This window comes from Schistocerca americana, chromosome 2, assembly GCF_021461395.2.
Source record: "Schistocerca americana isolate TAMUIC-IGC-003095 chromosome 2, iqSchAmer2.1, whole genome shotgun sequence".
Taxonomy (NCBI): Eukaryota; Metazoa; Arthropoda; class Insecta; order Orthoptera; family Acrididae; genus Schistocerca; species Schistocerca americana.
In genome coordinates, this window is record NC_060120.1 from 299386570 (window position 1) to 299407456 (window position 20887).

At 45.0% G+C, this 20887-nt stretch overlaps 1 protein-coding gene across 1 annotated transcript in view; it reads right to left on the reverse strand.

Moving 5' to 3' along the window:
• Positions 1-20887, reverse strand: part of LOC124593972 — a 526982-nt gene that overhangs the window by 259672 nt on the left and 246423 nt on the right. The window contains exon 2 of the mRNA XM_047132321.1: positions 20577-20679. Coding sequence (XP_046988277.1) covers positions 20577-20657 — 81 coding nt within the window. The 5' untranslated portion in view covers positions 20658-20679. The remainder of the gene's footprint in view (positions 1-20576; positions 20680-20887) is intronic.

Here is a 20887-nt window from a genome sequence, read left to right on the forward strand (position 1 = left end):
TTAAATACACATTTTTAAAATTGTGGTATTCTTTTTGAATCACCCTGTATACATGTGCTACTCAGAGTTTTGCAGTCCTCATCTGTCGCACTGGGCTAAATTGCACGGCTTTCTCGCGTATCACTGCCAATTTCTCTTTTCTGCTATGCTGAAATAAAGCAAGAGATCCAGTCAAATCAAACACAGACTTTCATAAGGCTAGACATTACGATACAAATCGAAAATCACCGTGTAACGTTATATCGCCATTACTAAGAAATAAGCGACTGTCGGCGTACCTTATTATGATACAGAGGGTCGTGCTGGTCATACACATACCTTTCCTCGCTGTGTGCCTGAATTAAGACGCTTAACGCCTCTTTGTTCCATTTCATTTGTAGAATACGAAGCAATCAATTGAAAAAATGCTTTCACGATCAAGTGGAATAAAAGAGTCTACTGCAAAAAAAATTTTTCTGCATTTATGAAACCTACTTACTGAAAAAAAAAATGCGGACAATCTTCAACACGAAAATCTGAAATGAGCCACTAGCCGCCTAACAATAAGCAAACAAAAAGCAGAAAGCACTTTGCTACACCCTTCTGCGCATGCACGGATTGTATTGTAAGGAACTGGGGCCTAGAAACGACGGAGAGGCTTCGTCCCTGCCGTAGCCCTCAGTGGTTCACAACCCCACAGCAGGCTACAGCAGTCCACTCACCCCACCGCCGCCCCACACCGAACCCAGGGTTATTGTGCGGTTCGGCCCCCAGTGGATCCCCCGGGAACGTCTCACACCAGACGAGCGTAACCCCAATGTTTGCATGATAGAGTAGTTATTGTGTACGCGTACGTGGAAAAAGTGTTTGGAGAACATCGCCAACATAGTCTATCTGAGGCGGAATAAGGGGAACCCGCCTGCATTCGCCGAGGCAGATGGAAAACCCCCTTAAAAACCGTCCACAGACTGGCCGGCAGACAGGACCTCGGCACTATCCGCCAGACGGATTCTTGCAGTGAACCGGCACGCCTTCCCGCTCGGAAAGAAGTGCGTTAGACAGCACGGCTAACCGGGCAGGCGACGGTAGTTAATAACCGCTCTCTATTCTGGCGCGCGGATGATGTGTCTGCTAATTTTCGTAGTTTCACCCGTTCTACCGCAAGATGGCTGTCGCTCTAGACCAGTACCGTTCGCGGCGGATCGTCGTGTAATACCCACTTAACACAATGACTGTGCATATGGAGTTAAAAAGAATGGAGTACAGTGGTCGAGGAGCTCCTCATAATTCACACGTTTCTGTAGTGAGCACTAAGCAACGCTTGAGGTGTTGTACAAAGCGACACTACTGAACAGTGGACGATTGTATGCGAGCGATTCGGAGTGATTACGTCAAAATGAGCATAAGGAGAACAATGCTGAAAGCGTTCAATGAATCTGAAAGTAAAATTTTGGCAGTCAATCTCACTACAAGCCCCTGAGACGTTTTAGTGTTACATAAATATAGACCCATATTTCTGACGTCACTCTCTTGTAGTACTAAGGAAGATGTTCTATGCTCACACATCATCATCCTCTTCCAGAACGAAAATCTCCTGTATAACAGTTATCACTGATTTCGCAAAAAGAGGTTTTGTTAAACTCAGCTTTCTCTATTCATGCATGAGATGCAGAGTGCCGTAAGCATCGGTGCCCAGGTCGGTGCCGTGCCTCTTGACTTTCGGTACATAGCGTACTTCCAGGTGTGCAAGTAAAGCCGTTATTTCCATTTTACGCACAATACTTCAAGGGCTGTCCCAGTCATCATCTTCAGATGGTGCGAGTTTTGCTCTTACGTGTATTCACTGCCTAGACTCCGACTCAGTTTATTAAGATCTCACCGGACACTCCATCCACTAGAGCAGGGAAACGCTGGCAGAATGTACGCGTCACGTAATGTCAGTAGGGGGTCTGAAAAATAAGCAGGGGAGTGGACGTCGGATCAAAATGGTTCAAATGGCTCTGAGCACTATGGGACATAACTTCTGAGGTCATCAGTCCCCTAGAACTTATAACTACTTAAACCTAACTAACCTAAGGATGGCACACACATCCATGCCTGAGGCAGGATTCGAATCTGCGACCGTAGCGGTCGTGCGGTTCCACACTGTAGCGCCTAGAACCTCTCGGCCACCCCGGCCGGCAGTGGACGTTGGGATTCGAACTCACCAACCATACTTCTGTACTAATATTATTAAATGCGAAAGCAGCTCTGTCTCATTTATCTTCACGACTAAGCCACTGAGCCGATTTCGATGAAATTTGGTATGTCTTGAACCCTCAGGGAGAACACAGACTACAGTGTCCAAGGAAAAAAAAACGACCCCTAAGAGGGTGAAGCAGAAAATGGTATATTTTTTTACATCAGTGTATATAAACCATGTTAAATATTATTAGATTTGCTGCATAATGCGAACGCTATATAATGTATAGTTACTTCAATAGGAAGATGCATAGAGGTGCATTCCTGTCCACGCCCCTCCGCCCTCTGCTCTCACCGCTCGCCAGAGACGCTCTGCGTGCTGCCGCATAGTGTATATCTGCACTCGGGGGGGAGGGGGGGAGGCGGAGCGCACATCACAAGTTATACTTACACGAACATTCACACATGCGAGGGCAGCTGACGCTTATTTCACATACAGTAGCTTAGTTATTCACCATTATTCATCACAACAAAACTACTGATATGGGAGCACAGCCCCAGGTAACAACTAGTCAGATATATACAAAGCCAACAATAATTAACTGTCTGGTCGGAGCCTAGGCAGCAAGTGCACATAATAGTGTGATTGACAGCAGCTGAGTTCATAAAAGGGAAACAACAACAGCTATAGTGGAAAGTGTGGTTAGACTGAGTGGTTGTGTGAAACTGAGAACTGTGTTTCTGAGTTCATTAATTATGTCCTCTGAGGGAGAGACACAGAATTACACTCCACTAATCAAGAAGGAAGAGCGACCATTTTGGCGTGTTGTTTCTGTTCAGTTCATCATGTCTGTCAAGGCAAGAGTTTCTTTCATGGTATAAACTGAGTAATTTTTGTTTTGTTTTTAAACTGTGATTATTTCATAGTCGTTACACTTATAAAAAAGCTATTTAGTTAGGAATTACATGATTATTACGTATCTGTAATCTAGCAAACAATAGGGATTCAGCTCAATAATGACCTGGTTTTGTTTCATTTTTGTAACCTCTGCATTCGAGCTAAGACCGGGTACGTTGAGTGAGGCCAAGACCAGGCCGCAACCGGTCAGTCTTTCGACAGCGATTCTGTGGATGAGGGCGATAAGAACAATTGAGACATCAACTGCTTGTATTGTGACGACATATTTTCAAACTCAAAAGGAGACGGTTGTATTTAATACGGAAAATGTCTTTGCTGGGCCCACGAAAGCTACAGTGAGCAGATGATGGGAATTGTTATTCTGTGAACTATATTGTTAACCAAATCATGTTTCAGAACAGAATTCTGGTATTTTTCGATTGACAGTTTTGTTTTTCTGTATTCCCTTAAAATTTATTTGTACCCACTTTTATCTCACTATCTGGGTAAGACTGGGTGATTTGACTTTTTCTATAAAAGAAAAAAATGGTGCAAATGGCTCTGAGCGCTATGGGACTCAACATCTTAGGTCATAAGTCCCCTAGAACTTAGAACTACTTAAACCTAACTAACCTAAGGACATCACACACACCCATGCCCGAGGCAGGATTCGAACCTACGACCGTAGCAGTCCCGCGGTTTCAGACTGTAGCGCCAGAACCGCACGGCCACCGCGGCCGGCTCCTATAAAAGAACCTTTCATTAAAAAAGTACTGAAGCTATGACTTCCTGGGACTAATGTATTCTACCCTATCAAAGAATTATTGTTTTTATTAAATCTGACAATTTATAGGTTAAATAGTATAGTTCCAAAGGGCCATATAGCATTACCTACCCGATCTTACTCCCCTTTTCCCTACTAAAAGAAATACGTTAGTCATCAGTCACTCCGAGGAAAGCTGAGATATCACATTTGATATAATTTCGCGTCGTCAATTAATGGACGAAATTCGAACCAACCGAGTTTTGGACCAGATTTGTGACTGAATTCGGGGCTTGCTAACCGCTATACTCAACATATAATTCTCAATGGAAAAAAATCGGCAGATGTAAAATTAATTTCGGGACTACCCTCCGGGAGTGTTATATGACCGTTAGAAGTCAACGATTCATGTAAATTATCTACTGTGTAACGTCGGGATCTCTATGAGGCTTTTCACGGACGGTGCTGTTGTCTATACGAGGGGTAACGAGATGATTTCTTTAGCCATACGGATTGGCTTGACACAGCTGAAATTGAAAAACAAAAATCGAAAAGTGATCAGAATAGAAGAGGGCAGGCAACTGCAGCAGTAAATTACCATTTAAAAGGAATATCCGTCTAATGGGAAAGTCTTGTTAGATGTTGTGACAACACCCATTGGCTAAACATCACGAGCAGCAGCTGCGTCGCTTGGCCGTACGTCCGCCGCGAATGTTTACCCAGGGGACACTCTGGAGTAGCCCAGCGAGTTAAGTGCTTGGATTTTGGAGTGGGGTGACGCTCCCGGCTGCGACGAAATGTTGTCCACTTACCACCGTACCGTGCAAGTAATTTTTCTCTTAACCATACTGCTTCGTGTTGCTGCGTACTACTCAGGAACAGGGTGGGCGAAGACTGGCTACTACATCCGTATGGATATTCTTTAATTAATCTAATTTTAGCACTTTTGCCCATATGTGTGTTGCATGTGTGAAGCTGAAGACTTTTGACTCTTCTTTGCCACCACTGACTCTTCGTTGCTACTACTGAGGCGGGATTTCTCAACTATGTTTTCATAAATATGCTAGTGATTTCACTCGGTAGTCACAATGTTGAACATATCGCCAACACTGAGCTAAGCGGCAAGGGTGTAGTTTAGTTTTTAAGAGGTGTACTCGAAAAGTAAGTTCCGATTAGATGCAAATTGGAAATCACTGTGAACATCCGTTGGAACTTTGCACGATGTGTTGGGCAGTGTCTTTAGTATACCTTTTGATCACGTCACTTTTTTCAGTTGAGAGTGCAAAGTATCACGTGGAAATGCCTAAAACAACAGTGTCTCCCATCAAGTATGTGGATCTGGTGAGAGAATTCCACTGAAGCTATGCAGCCCACACAACATAAATGTCATCCCTTTCTTTCTTCAAGACAATTTTCAGCGGGATTCTGCAGGAGCAATGAAGACGGTCCTGCAGTGTTATCGATGGGAAGTGTTTGATCACCTACAAAACAGCCCTTAATTGGCTTCCTCGGTTGTTCATCACTGCTCTCATGAACCGCTGGTTACGAAGACATTTTGGCACAGACGACAAAAGGCAGACCACGATAGAGAATTGGCGGAAAGCACAGGCAGCTGCTTTCTGTGAAGAGGGTACTGGAAAGTTTGTACAACGCCACGACAAATATCTAAGTCGGAGCGGTAACTGTTTAGAGAGGCAGCTGGAAGTTGTGGCTAACTGTTGCGAATAAAAAAAAATTTATTTTCATTGTGGTTTTCATTTCGCGACCGATCGGACCTTACTTTCCGAACGGCTCTCTTACAATGACAACGACATTAGAGAATGAAAAATGTTTCGCAGTTCCAAATACTATACAGAAATTGTTGCACATAATTTTATTTATTTTCTTACATTAATAGATAAATATACTGTCTTGTGAGAGAGATTCTAGCTCAGACGTGGGCTTACCAGCAATCGTTCTTTCCGTGAATCATTCGACACGGGACCAGAAAAAAAGGGAAGTGATGGTGGCATAAAAGTACCCTCTGCTACACGTCGTAAGTAGCCTGTGGGATATAGATGCGACTGTAGATGTAGGTGGCGAATCGATACGCATATTGCGGAGTGCTTTAAGATTTGCACATAATCGAACCTACCAGCTCTTTAGCGTAGTCTTGAGAATCGCCAGTCTCTTGTTAGCTACGAGGCAAGGACTCGGTGAAGCCCCCTACGCCTTGCACTTGCGGAGCTTTCCATTACTCCGTAGCCTGCACTGTACCAGACTTTACGCACCGACTGCCCTTAACGGAAGTCCGCATTCCTCAGGCTTCATGTGGAAGAGGAGTGGGGAGGAGGAGATAGAGGGAGGCACCATCTTGCGTCCCGCTGCGTGGTACATGCTGTCGGCATCGGCGGATGTGGGTCAACTGCTGTGACCGAACGAGATAGCGCAGTACTTCAGGCTCTGGACTCGCGTACCAGGAGAGCGGGGTTCAATGGTGAGTACCGCCATAGGGTCCAGATTTTCCGTGGATTCCCTAAGCTGATCGAGGCCAATACTATGACGGTTGCTTCGGAAAGAGCATGGAGGTTTCCCTCTACATCACTGTGCACTCGTAGTTACTGCCCGGTGTCTACTGGCCTCGTCATTGGGCGCAGGTTCATCTCTAATCTTTGTTGCTTCTTTCATGTACTCCGCTCTTAATAAGACGACTGGGTGAACTGTTGCGGTGGTTTATCTCGATCTCGTTTTCTATCCTTCGAGTCATCGAGTAAAACGGAAGTGATATCTGGCGTACCCCAAGGTGGGCTCTCTGCTGTTCCTAATCTGAACAAATATTTCAGCAGACTGTCTGAGCAGCCCTCTTAGATTTTTTGCAGAGGATGCTGTCATTTGCCGTCTTTTAAAGTCGTTAGATGATCGAAGCCAATTGCAAAGTGCTTTAGACGTCCGTATTGTGAGAAAAGTGATAATAAAAACATGTCGTGTGAGGTAGGGCCTCCCGTCGTGTAGACCGTTCGCCGGGTGCAAGTCTTTCGATTTGACGGCACTTCGGCGACTTGCGTGTCGATGGGGATGAAATGACGATGATTAGGATAACACAACACCCAGTCCCTGAGCGGAGAAAATCTCCGACCCAGCCGGGAATCGAACCCGGGCCCTTAGGATTGACATGCTGTCGCGCTGACCACTCAGCTACGGGGGGCGGACAAAGTGTCAATGGATCCTAGATAACGAAAAATGTGAGGTCATCTACTTGAGAACTGAAAGAAATCCGTTAAATTTTGTTTACATGATAAATAACACAAATTTCAAAGCTATCAGTTCAACTAAATACCTAGGGACTAAAATAACGAAAAACTTAATTTGGAACGATCACATGTGGGGAAGGCGAACCAAAGACTGGGTTTTATTAGCAGAACACAAAGAACACGCAACAAATGCACTAACGAGACTGCTTGAACTGCGCTCGCCTGTGCTCTGCTAGAACATTGCTGCGCGGTAAGGGATCCTTCCCAGGTTGAGCTGACGGAGGATATCAAAAACCTCCAAAGAAGGGCAGCTCGTTTCTTGTTATCGCGAAATAGTGGAGAGAGTGTCACGGATATAATATACGGGTTGGGGCGCCAATTGTTAAAACAAAGGCGTTCTTCATTGTGGCGAGACCTTTTCACAAAATTTCAATCGCCATCTTACTCATTCGAATGCGGAAGTACAGGGTGTGTCAGGCGGAAAGGTACATGCTTTGAGGGACGATAGGATTGCTGATTCTGAACAACAAATGTCATGTGGTTTCCGAAATAGAACCCATTTAATTTATATTGTTATTTATTTTCTGTATTATTCAAACGTTGTTATAGTTTACAACGTGCCATGGTAGTGTAGAGGAAATTGAGACGAATAATTTCATACAGGTCATTTGTGGTCTATCAAAAAAATGGCTCTGAGCACTATGCGACTTAACGTCTGAGGTCATCAGTCGCCTAGAACTTAGAACTAATTAAACCTAACTAACCTAAGGACATCACACACATCCATGCCCGAGGCAGGATTCGAACCTGCGACCGTAGCGGTCGCTCGGTTCCAGATTGTAGCACCTAGAACCGCACGGCCACTCTGGTCGGCATTTGTGGTCTATCAAGTCGAGAAAAGGCTTCCAACTGGCCTTCAAAAACTACCTAAGGTATAGCGCATGCACGTCGCCCGAGTTTCTCAATATTGCCGCGCCCTCTTCGCGTAACTATTAGTCCTCATCATCATCATCATCACCATCATCATTTAAGACTGATTATGCCTTTCAGCGTTCAGTCTGGAGCATAGCCCCCCTTATACAGTTCCTCCATGATCCCCTATTCAGTGCTAACATTGGTGCCTCTTCTGATGTTAAACCTATTACTTCAAAATCATTCTTAACCGAATCCAGGTACCTTCTCCTCGGTCTGCCCCGACTCCTCCTACCCTCTACTGCTGAATCCATGAGTCTCTTGGGTAACCTTGCTTCTCCCATGCGTGTAACATGACCCCACCATCTAAGCCTGTTCGTCCTGACTGCTACATCTATAGCGTTCATTCCCAGTTTTTCTTTGATTTCCTCATTGTGGACACCCTCCTGCCATTGTTCCCATCTACTAGTACCTGCAATTATCCTAGCTACTTTCATATCCGTAACCTTGTTGATAAGGTAACCTGAATCCACCCAGCTTTCGCTCCCATACAACAAAGTTGGTCGAAAGATCGAACGGTGCACAGATAACTTAGTCTTGGTACTGACTTCCTTCTTGCAGAAGAGAGTAAATCGTAGCTGAGCGCTCACTGCATTAGCTTTGCTACACCTCGCTTCCAGTTCTTTCACTATGTTGCCATCCTGTGAGAATATGCATCCTAAGTACTTGAAACCGTCCACCTGTTCTAACTTTGTTCCTCCTATTTGGCACTCAATCCGTTTATATTTCTTTCCCACTGACATTACTTTCGTTTTGGAGATGCTAATCTTCATACCATAGTCCTTACATTTCTGATCTAGCTCTGAAATATTACTTTGCAAACTTTCAATCGAATCTGCCATCACAACTAAGTCATCCGCATATGCAAGACTGCTTATTTTGTGTTCACATATCTTAATCTCACCCAGCCAGTCTATTGTTTTCAACATATGATCCATAAATAATATGAACAACAGTGGAGATAGGTTGCAGCCTTGTCTTACCCCTGAAACTACTCTGAACCATGAACTCAATTTACCGTCAACTCTAACTGCTGCCTGACTATCCATGTAAAGACCTTTAATTGCTTGCAAAAGTTTGCCTCCTATTCCATAATCTTGTAGAACAGACAATAACTTCCTCCTAGGAACCCGGTCATATGCCTTTTCTAGATCTATAAAGCATAGATACAATTCCCTGTTCCACTCATAAGACTTCTCCATTATTTGCCGTAAGCTAAAGATCTGGTCCTTACAACCTCTGAGAGGCCTAAACCCACACTGATTTTCATCCAATTGGTCCTCAACTAATACTCGCACTTTCCTTTCAACAATATCTGAGAAGATTTTACCCACAACGCTGATTAAAGAGATACCTCCGTAGTTGTTACAATCTTTTCTGTTTCCATGTTTAAAGATTGGTGTGATTACTGCTTTTGTCCAGTCTGATGGAACCTGTCCCGACTCCCAGGCCATTTCAATTATCCTGTGTAGCCATTTAAGACCTAGAGAAAAAAAGAGTAGGACCTTCTTTTACGAAATTTAATGTAATTTAATTTTGTACTGCTGGAGGTGCGGTTTTCGTGTTATTCCAGAACAACTTACAAAGGTGATATTAAATGTGTTTTATCTCGGAAGCAATTTGGAACAGGGCAAACGTCCATATGAAGTTTTTTGTTCAGAATCACTAATCATATTGTCAACCCCTCAAAACACATACCTTTCCTCCTGACTCGGCCTATATTTTGTAAACGCCCACCTACATAGGGAAAAATGATCACCGTAATAAATTAAGAGAAATCAGGGCTCGTGCAGAAAGATTTAGGGGTTCGTTTTCCCCACGCACTATTCGAGAGCGAAATGGTGGAGAAATACTGTGAAACTGGTTCGATGAAACCTACGCCACGCACTTAAATGCGTGTAGGAGAGTACTTATATAGATACAGATAGAGATTTGACTGTGGAATAATGGAATCGTTTCGCCTTGTGGGATAAAACACGTTTCCTGCTACACCAGGTCCACAGTCAGTCACGCCCGGGTGGGCTATCATTTAGGCGAAGGGCCTCGAAACAAGTACAGCGCCACGGACGCAGGCCGCTGGGAGAAGTTTTAAGCTCTGTGATACACACATCTCAGCATCCGTGGGATCTGAGATAGCAATCGATGCCACCATACGGCCGTGGACTATGCGAACATTGCTACACACCACCTGCAGCCCTTCATGTGATGGCACTTTCCAACAGGATAACTGTCCGTGTAAAAAATTGCCACAAATTGTGGTTTGAGTAGCATTAGTTGGCTTTACCACCAAATTCTCCTATTCTGAAACCTATGGAATATTGCTGGACGCTAGCTCGGCACGACAAACAACAGGCCCGTGGTTTATGGAAAGTGCGTAACCTGTGCGTAGACATCTGTTTCCACAAACCTCGTGAAACCTACCATTCCAAGCAGAATCGCTGCTCTGCTGCGTTCCAAATGCGGACCAACCCGCTATTTAGCAAGGGGTAGTAATGTTTTGGTTCTGCAGGGTATGTTTCCACATGCTTCGCAGCGTTGCATCACTGGGGGGGGGGGGGGGGGGGGCGGGGGGGGGGGGTTACTGAAAGCGATTCGTGTTGCACAGTGAACTACGCTGTCGAGATTCATTCGTAATGAAATATCGGCTGTATTCCAGCTTGTGGGCTGCGGTTACAGGAGGTTGGATAAACTAGAAGGATGGACGATTAGTGTTTAACATCTCGTCCTTAACGACATCATTAGAGGAGAATCACAAAGTCAGGTAAGGGAAGGATAAGGAAGAAAACAGACGCTGTCCTCTCAGACGAACCATCTCGGGATTTACCTTAAACAATTTACGAAAACCACAGAAAATCGAAATCTGTGTGGTCGGACGGAGAATGCGAGCCCATCGTACTAAACTATAAGCAATCAACTGAAATTTGATAATGCTGCGTGCAATAAATAAATTTCATCGACAATTTTTGTTCGTGTGGTGACCGGTGATGAAAATGCCGTGTAGGCAGTTGTTTCTTCGAACTCTTAATGAGTTCTGGATGTCTCATTGTTTACTGAGTTCAACTGTCAAACAATTATTTCTCAACTATAGCGAGTCCGTTAATTTGATATCTAAAAAGCGATTGAATTATATACGTCGTGCTAAGGCTTTTATTTGTAATAATAATTCATCTGGGTTTCACAATTATGTTTTTTTACGAGCTGCTATTAAAAAAATATCCATTACTACATCGCCAGTTTGTTGCTTCCATTCCTTTAGAAATGGCTGTAATACTTTGATGTTCCTGATGCAGTCTAATCACACTTAGTGGTCATCCCCTGATGTGCCTTTTTATCTTACTACTTTTATTCTAGTGATAAAATACCTTTGAAAGATCCACTGCTTGTACCGCTAACGGCAGAACGTTTGTTTGTGCTCTCCACCGGTAAATTTTGAACAAATTTAAGAGCGTCGTACCTGTGATTATACAACAGGGAATCGGATGAATACCGAACACCCGTCACAACAGAACCATGGAATGGTTGCATTCAAAAGAATCATCACACATGTGAAAGCATTTATCCCACTGGGAACGAGACGATCAGTTCCTCTTTCGTAGAACGCGGTCGGCTGCTGACACATCCACAACCGCAACAACTCTTCCACTTCCACGTCCGACTGAAACGGAGGTCCACTCACGTATTTCTTCAGATCGACGAATCACAAGATGAAAGATCCTGGCTATACGGAAGATGTGTCAGTGTTTCAGAACCAAGTTGCTGAAGCATAGCCTCTGTCTGATTGGCAGTGGGGGAGAGGGCGTTATCGTGACACGGGGTGATACCGTCCGACAGCCCGCAGTGAAACGGCGAAGTCAGCATTGGAAACATACACGTCTCCATCGCCAAAGAAATCCAAAGCTGTTCACGCAAGTTCCGGTAAGGTTATGGTGACATTCTTTTCAGACTGCAGTAGCCCTCCAACGGTCAAGTTAGCCGAGCGTGGAACAGTAATCAATGTGCAGCGCTATGAAGACACTTTGCAGTAACTGCAAAAAACGCTCAGGAATGCTGGCGGACGGAATTATCCTGTTGCATACCACAAATCGATAAAGGATACGCTTCAGCGATTTGGTTGGGAAACACTGCGACATCTTCCGTTGAGTCTGGATCTTTCACCGTGTGACTTTCACAGCTTTGGTGACCTAAAGAAAAACATGCATAGACGTCAGTTTCAGTAGGACGAGAAAGGGCAACAGTGAAAGTTCCTGGCAGATTAAAACTGTGTGCCGGACCGAGGCTCGAATTCGGGACCTATGCCTTTAGCGGGCAAGTGCTGTACCAACTTGGCTAACCAAGCACGACTGACGCCCCGTCCGCACAGCTTTCATAACAGTTTCATATCAGCGCACACTCCGCTGCAGAGTGAAAATCTCATTCTGGAAACATCCCCCAGGTTGTGGCTAAGCCACGTCTCTTCAATATCCTTTCTTTCAGGAGTTACAGTTCTGCGAGGTTCGCAGGAGAGCTTCTGTAAAGTTTGGAAGGTAGGAGAAGAGGTACTGGCAGAAGTAATGCTGTGAAGACGGGGCGTGAGTCGTGCTTGGGTAGCTCAGTTGGTAGAGCACTTGCCCGCGAAAGGCAAAGGTCCCGAGTTGGAGTATCGGTCCGGCACACAGTTTTAATCTACCAGGAAGTTTCATATCAGCGCACACTCCGCTGCAGAGTGAAAATCTCATTCTGAAGTACAAGAGTGGGAGCGGTGGTGGATACGTCAGCTGCCGACCGCCTTCTGCGGAAAAAGAATTGATCATTTGCTCTCCCAGTGGTATTAATGTCTCAGCGGGTGAAGTAATTACTTTTTAATGGAACCATTCCTTGGTCCGATTGTGACGGGTATTCGGTCTTCATTTGACTGCCCCTTACACTACTGATTCGTTTTAGGTGTCACAATTTTCCAGTATTATTGACCTGGCCTTTTACGTCCTTGATGTGGCCGCCCGGTAGCTCATAAGACCCCCGTCATCAAGCTCGCAATCACCGTCCACTCATTAACTGGCAGATTCTGCTCGACAGTTACCAATAGTACAGGTTCTTTTAGGTATGTTAAATCATAAATGGTACCCCGAGCGAGCTGGTGATGGATATTTTATTTTCTCCACCCCACCATATGTATGTACTTTAAAAAACAGGCATAAATGGAGAATGTTGATAACAGGTCACAGGTCACACCAATATTCAAGAAAGCTAGTAGGAGTAATCCACTAAATTACAGGCCTATATCGTTAACGTCTATATGCAGCAGGGTTTTGGAACATATATTGTGTTCGAACATTATGAATTACCTTGAAGAAAACGGTCTATTGACATACAGTCAACATGGGTTTAGAAAACATCGTTTCTGTGAAACACAACTAGCTCTTTATTCACATGAAGTGTTGGGTGCTATTGACAAGGGATTTCAGATCGATTCCGTATTTCTGGATTTCCTGAAGGCTTTTGACACTGTACCACACAAGCGGCTTGTAGTGAAATTGCGTGCTTATGGAATATCGTCTCAGTTATGTGACTGGATTTGTGATTTCCTGGCAGAGAGGTCACAGTTCGTTGTAACTGACGGAAAGTCATCGAGCAAAACAGAAGTGATTTCAGGCGTTCCCCGAGATAGTGTTATAGGCCCTTTGCTGTTCCTTATCTATACAAACGATTTGGGAGACAATCTGAGCAGCCGTCTTAGGTTGTTTGCAGATGACGTTGTCGTTTATGGATAATAAAGTCATCAGAAGATCAGAACAAAGTGCAAAACGATTTAGAAAAGATATCTGAATGGTGCGAAATGTGACAGTTGACTCTAAATAATGAAAAGTGTGAGGTCATCCACATGAGTACTAAAAGGAATCCGTTAAACTTCGGTTACACGATAAATCACTCAAATCTAAAGGCCATAAATTCAACTAAATACCTAGGAATTACAATTATGAAGAACTTAAATTGGAAGGAACGCACAGAAAATGTTGTGTGGAAGGCTAACGAAAGACTGTGTTTTATTGGCAGACACTTATAAAATGTAACGGACCTACTAAGGAGACTGCCTACACTAAGATTGTCCGTCCTCTTTTAGAATACTGTTGCGCGGTGTGGGATCCTTACCAGATAGGACTGACGGGGTAGAACGAAAAAGTTCAAAGAAAGGCAGCACGTTTTATCGCGAAATATGGGAGAGAGTGTCACAGAAATGATACAGGATTTGGGCTGAACATCTTTAAAAGAAAGGCGTTTTTCGTTACGACGGAATCTTCCCCCGAAATTCCAATCACAAACTTTCTTCTCCGAATGCGAAAATATTTTGTTTACACCGACTCACATAGGGAGGAACGATCACCACGATAAAATGAGGGACATCAGAGAGATGTAGGTGTTCAGTCTTTCTGCGCGCTATACGAGATTGGAATAACAGAGAACTGTGAAGATGGTTCGATGAACCCTCTGCCAGGCACTTAAATGTGATTTGCAGAGTATCCATGTAGATGCAAATGTAGATATGTATTGTACAGCTGTCGAGGATTTCTAAGTAATTCTGTTACTTCCTGTGTACTACAAAAATTGTTGTCGAGAAAATTCGACTGGCATAAGGACCAAAAAGTTGCCACCAGACGGTGCAAGAGACTGGACTCTCAGAGAAACGAAAACGAAGGAGAAACGGCGCTCGTGTTTGACGAGGCCTGGGGAACTGGTGCCTGGGGCCACTCTGCTCAAGGACAGGCGCAGACTTGGGTCCCAGCGGCCGTCGCCTCGGGGCCGTGCGTGCCCGTGCTTTGGAGGATGGCGTGCAGACGTCTGAGCGGTCTTGCCGAGACTCCACCTGTCCACGCCGCAGGCCGCTGTCCAGAGAGAACAGGCTGTCAGCCGCCGACTGAGGCGTCGCACGCGAACAGTCTGCAGTGCATGAGGAGACGCTTTGTTCGAAGTCGCTCTCCAGCAGCCGGGCCATTTTGGACTCGAAGGTCAACATCATCGTGTAATCGCTTGTGGCGCTTTCTTCATCATAAAAGCGCTTCGATCTGGTCTGTTAGATAATCTACCTGAAGACCTAACGGATGTAATAGACAGTGATGCGTATGTACATCTACATTATCGGTCAAAAGTTTTCGATCACCTATCACAATTACGGATTTGTACTTAAAACAGGGATTTACTTTTGAATATTATACGAAATCCCCCTTTTTTAATACGCTGAAGCGCCAAAGAAACTGGTAGAGGCATGCGTATTTAAATACAGGGATACGTAAACAGGCAGAATACAGCCATGCTGTCGGCAACGCCTATATAAGACGGCAAGTTTCTGGCGCAAATAGATTACTGCTGCTACAGTCGCAATTTACACTACTGTTGTGGTTTCGACAGGTACGATTCACAGCTAATCCAGCGATATGTTATGTGAAACACGGAAATTTAGTTCGGACATGGAAAGCGTGCTCAGACAGCCTGAATGATTAAGGTGACCGCTCGCGATAAGCGGGAAATCCGGATTCGAGTCCTGGTCCGGCACATGTTGCCGGTAACTAGTACACTGAAGTCCATAAAATTTCGTAATATCTCAGAGTCATCGAAGACGATTGTTCAAGTTTTTTTTTTCAAGAATTGCTTCTCTCCGTCTTAGGAGAATTACACTACTGGCCATTAAAATTGCTACACCACGAAGATGACGTGCTACAGACGCGAAATTTAACCGACAGGAAGAAGATGCTGTGATATGCAAATGATTAGCTTTTCAGAGCACTCACGCAAAGTTGGCGCCGGTGCCGACACCTACAACGTGCTGACATGAGGAAAGTTTTCAACCGATTTCTCATACACAAACAACAGTTGACCGGCGTTGCCTCGTGAAACGTTGTTGTGATGCCTCGTGTGAGGAGGAGAAATGCGTACCATCACGATTCCGACTATGATAAAGGTCGGAGTGTAGCCTATCGCGAATTCGGTTTATCGTATCGTGACATTGCTGCTCGCGTTGGTCGAGATCCAATGACTGTTAGCAGAATATGGAATCGGTGAGTTCAGGACGGTAATACGGAACGCCGTGCTGGATCCCAACGACCTCGTATCACTAGCAGTCGAGATCACAGGTATCTTACCGCAAGGGCTGTAACGGATCGTGCAGCCACGTCTCGATCCCTGAGTCAACAGATGGGGACGTGTGCAAGACAACAACCATCTGCACGAACAGTTCGACGACGTTTGCAGCAGCATGGACTATCAGCTCGGAGACCATGGCAGCGGTTACCCTTGACGCTGCATCGCAGATAGGAGCCCCTGCGATGGTGGACACGAACCTGGGTGCACGAATGGCAAAACGTCATTTTTTCGGATGAATCCAGGTTCTGTTAACAGCATCATGATGGTCGCATCCGTGTTTGGCGACATCGCGGTGAACGCACATTGGAAGCGTGTATTCGTCATCGCCATACTGACGTATCACCCGGCGTGATGGTATGGGGTGCCATTGGTTACACGTCTCGGTCACCTCTTGTTCGCATTGACGGCACTTTTAACGGTGGACGTTACATTTCAGATGTGTTACGACCCATGGCTCTACCATTTATTCGATCCATGCGAAACCCTATATTTCAGCAGGATAATGCACGACTGCATGTTGCAGGTCTTGTACGGGCCTTTCTGAATACAGAAAATGTTCGACTGCTGCCCTGGCCAGCATATTCTCCAGATCTCTCACCAATTGAAAACGTCTGGTCAATGGTGGCCGAGCAACTGGCTCGTCACAATACGCCAGTCACTACTCTTGGTGAACTGTGATATCGTGTTGAAGCTGCATGGGCAGCTGTACCTGTACACGCCATCCAAGCTCTGTTTGACTCAATGCCCAGGCGTATCAAGGCCGTTATTGGGGCCAGACGTGGTTGTTCTGGGTACTGATTTCTCAGGATCTATGCACCCAAATTGCGTGAAAATGTAATCACATGTCAGTTCTAGTATAATATTTTTGTCCAATGAATACCCGTTTATCATCTGCATTTCTTCGTGGTGTAGCTATTTTAATGTCCAGTAGCGTATCAAAATTTAAGTGAGTTTGATTGTGGTGTTATAGTCGGCGTATGACCGATGCGGCACAGCATCTCTGAGATAGCGACGAAGTGGGGATTTTCCCGTACGACCATTTCACGAGTGTACCGTGAATATGAGGAACCAGTAACACATCAAATATCTGACATCACTGCGCCAGAAGAAGTTACTGCAAGAATGGGACCAACGACGACTGAAAAGAATCGTTGAATGTGATAGAAGTGCAACCCTTCCGCAAATTGCTGCAGATTTCAGTGCTGGGCGATCAACAAATGTCAGCGTGAGAACCATCCAACGAAACATCTTCGATATGGGCTTTCGGAGCCGAGGACCCACTCGTGTGCCCTTGGTGACTGCACGACACAAAACTGTACACCTTGCCTGGATCCGTCAACATAGACATTGGACTGTCGATGACTGGAAACATGTTGCCTGGTCGGACGTGCTTCGTTTCAAATTGTATCGAGCGGATGGAGATGTAGGAGTATGGCGACAATCTCGTGAATCCATGGACCCTGCATGTCAGCAGGGGACTGTTCAAGCTGGTGGAGTCTCTGTGATGGTGTGGGGCGTGTGCAGTTAGAGTGATATGGAACCCCTGATACGTCTAGATAAATCTCTGACAGATGACACATACTTAAGCATCCTTCTGATCACCATCATCCTTTCATGTCCATTGTGCATTCTGATGGATTTCGACAATTCCAGCAGGACAATGCGAAACCCCACAAGTCCAGAATTGCTACAATGTGGCTCCAGGAACACTCTTCTGTGCTTAAACACTTCCACTGGCCATCAAACTCCCCAGACACTAACATTATTGGGCATATCTGGGATGCTATGCAACGTGCTGTTCAGAAGAGATCTCTGCCGCCTCGTATTCTTACGGATTTATGGACAGCCCTGCAGGATTCACGCTGTCAGTTCCCTCCAGCACTACTTCAGACATTTGTCGAGTCCATGCCACGTCGTGTAGTATCAAATGGCTCTGAGCACTATGGGACTTAACAGCTATGGTCATCAGTCCCCTAGAACTTAGAACTACTTAAACCTAACTAACCTAAGGACATCACACAACACCCAGTCATCACGAGGCAGAGAAAATCCCTGACCCCGCCGGGAATCGAACCCGGGAACCCGGGCGTGGGAAGCGAGAACGCTACCGCACGACCACGAGCTGCGGACCGTGTAGTATCATTTCTGCGTGCTCGCGGGGGCCGTACACCATATTAGGCAGGTGTACCAGTTTCTTTGGCTCTTCAGTGTATATATAAGGCGACGACAATCAACGATATTGTCTTTCAATGCGGATGCACACAATGCCCGATCTCTAATGGGAATCAAGGACTTCGAGTAAGAGTTTGATGGGTACGTGTCGCTACGTCAATAGTTAGTAACAGGCTTGGAATTTGTGCGGCAGGGAGGAGTGATCGGATGGTCGAAGCTGTTAAGCCTACCGCTCTCGTAAAGCGAAAATGCGGGTTCGAGTCCCGGTCCGGCACAGATTTTCACCCGCTACCAATGATACATTTCAATGCCCAAATACGGCTAACGTCATTAGAACCATTGAACACTGTGACAGTTCGTACTCCCTTTCTTTGAAATCGTTCAATATCTCGTAATAATCCCAATTGGTACGTATCCCACACTCCTGAGTAATATTCAAGGATGGATCGCAAGAGTGTCTTGTAAGCAATCTCCTTTCTACACTGACTGCATTTTCCCAGCATCCTACCAATGAACTGAAATCTGTCACCAGCTTTACGTACTCCTGGGACTATCTGATCATTTCGGTTCATATTCCTACAAGTAATTACACCTAGCTAAAAATGGTTCAAATGGCTCTGAGCACTATGGGACTTCACTTCTGAGGTCATCAGTCCCCTAGAACTTAGAACTACTTATACCTAACTAACCTAAGGACATCACACACATCCATGCTCGAGGCAGGATTCGAACCTGCGACCGTAGCGGCCACACCTAGCTATTTATATGAGTTAATTGATTCTGATAGAGGCTCACTGATACTATGGTCACAAAACGTTATTTATTTTCTTAAGTGCAGAGTTTTACATTTCACAAAGTTATATCAGACATTCACTGCAAAAAAGTTGCTAGATTTTTAGTTCTCCCCCGTCAGATTCCCTTGAAATACGCAGTTGGATGCGAACTTTACTATGAAATGGTATTAGCTTTCACATTTCTACCAAATTCTTCCTCACACCACAAAGACGTATCTTAGCTTCACAATCGTAGGATTACTTCATTTTCATACAACCTCGGTGCCACGAGGGATAGAATCTCCTCTTCCAGGCTACATAAAAAAGTCCTTTTAAAACACGTAGTGCTGGATTCCATCTTTTCCTATAAACTAAACATTACGAATGGCACTGACAGCGACTTCAACTGCGATAATCTCGTGGTTCAGATATATATAACTTTGTCACCGACAAATTTCAGTAGTAATGTCTTGTTTTGCTTAAATCTCCCGATAGTACTTTGATTTAGACAAAGCAGAGGCGCGTGCTGTGATAATTTCGAGACTGATTGCATGACTACAGTCATGTTACTGATGCTAATTAATGGAGACTTTTGAACTACTAACATAACATTGATATAATGTACGAGGGATATTCGGAAAGTAAGGTCCGATCAAGCACAATGAAAATCAGATGAAGCTTTGCACAGATGTGTCGAGTAGTGTCCCTAACATGCCCGCCGATCGCGTCACGCCGCTCTTTTCAGTTCTGAGCGCACAGTTTCCACGTAAAAACGACTAAAACGATAGAATCTCCCGCCGAGTTTGAGGGCCTGTTGAGTGATTTCGCCTGATGTCATGCAGTCCATCATGACATAACTGCCATGCGTTTCCTTCTTCAAGACGATTCTCGGCCGCACTCTGCAGGGACAATGAAGATGCTCCTGGAGCGTTTTCGAAGGGAAGTGTTTGATCACCCACAATACAGCCCATAATTGGCTCCCTTTGACAGTCATCTCTGCCCACACTAACCACTGCCTATGAAAACAACATTATGGCACAGACTACGAGGTGTAGACTAGTATAGAGAATTGGCGGAAAGCACAGGCGGCTGCCTTCTACAACGAGGATACTAGAAAGCTGGTAGAACGGTACGACGAATGTCTAAGTCGGAGCGGCGACTGTGTGGAGAAGTAGCTAAATGTGTAGCTACCTGTTTCAAATAAAACTTCTTGATTTTCATAGCTGTTTCCATTTCACGACCGATCGGACTTTACTTTGCCAATAGTCCTCTTAAAGCTGAAGAAGCGTTAAGGATTTTCGAATATTCGTCGAGAGCAGCTCCAGTGATTCACCAATATCAAAACTAAAGCGCCTTTTAAGGAATCGTGCCGGAAGCTATAGGTACATTGCAAGGTTAAGAGGCGAATCTGGGGATGTAATCGCTTTTAATTTGCTGCGAATGCACTGATTTTTTATGACTGTCTCTGCCAAAAAGAGGGCGATATTTCAACTCACCTTGTTGGCTTCCTCGAGGCTCCAGCCGGCATCTTGAACAGTGGAAAGTCGCGAGCCATCCTCCTCAGAGTTTGGCGCCATCTCTGACCTCGGCGACAGCTCGCTGCAACAGTGAAAACGCTCTGTTAATATCCCAGTTTGCGACGATACGTGTTGTGGAACAATTGCGAAAACTACGAGGGGCGTCCCTCTTCTAAGCTGGAGCTATAAAATATATTCTAAAATAGTAACACAGAGACTAGCAGTAAGTGTTGAAAGTAGTCTACAACAAACGAACTTTAAGAAAGGTTGATCATGCACAGACAATATGT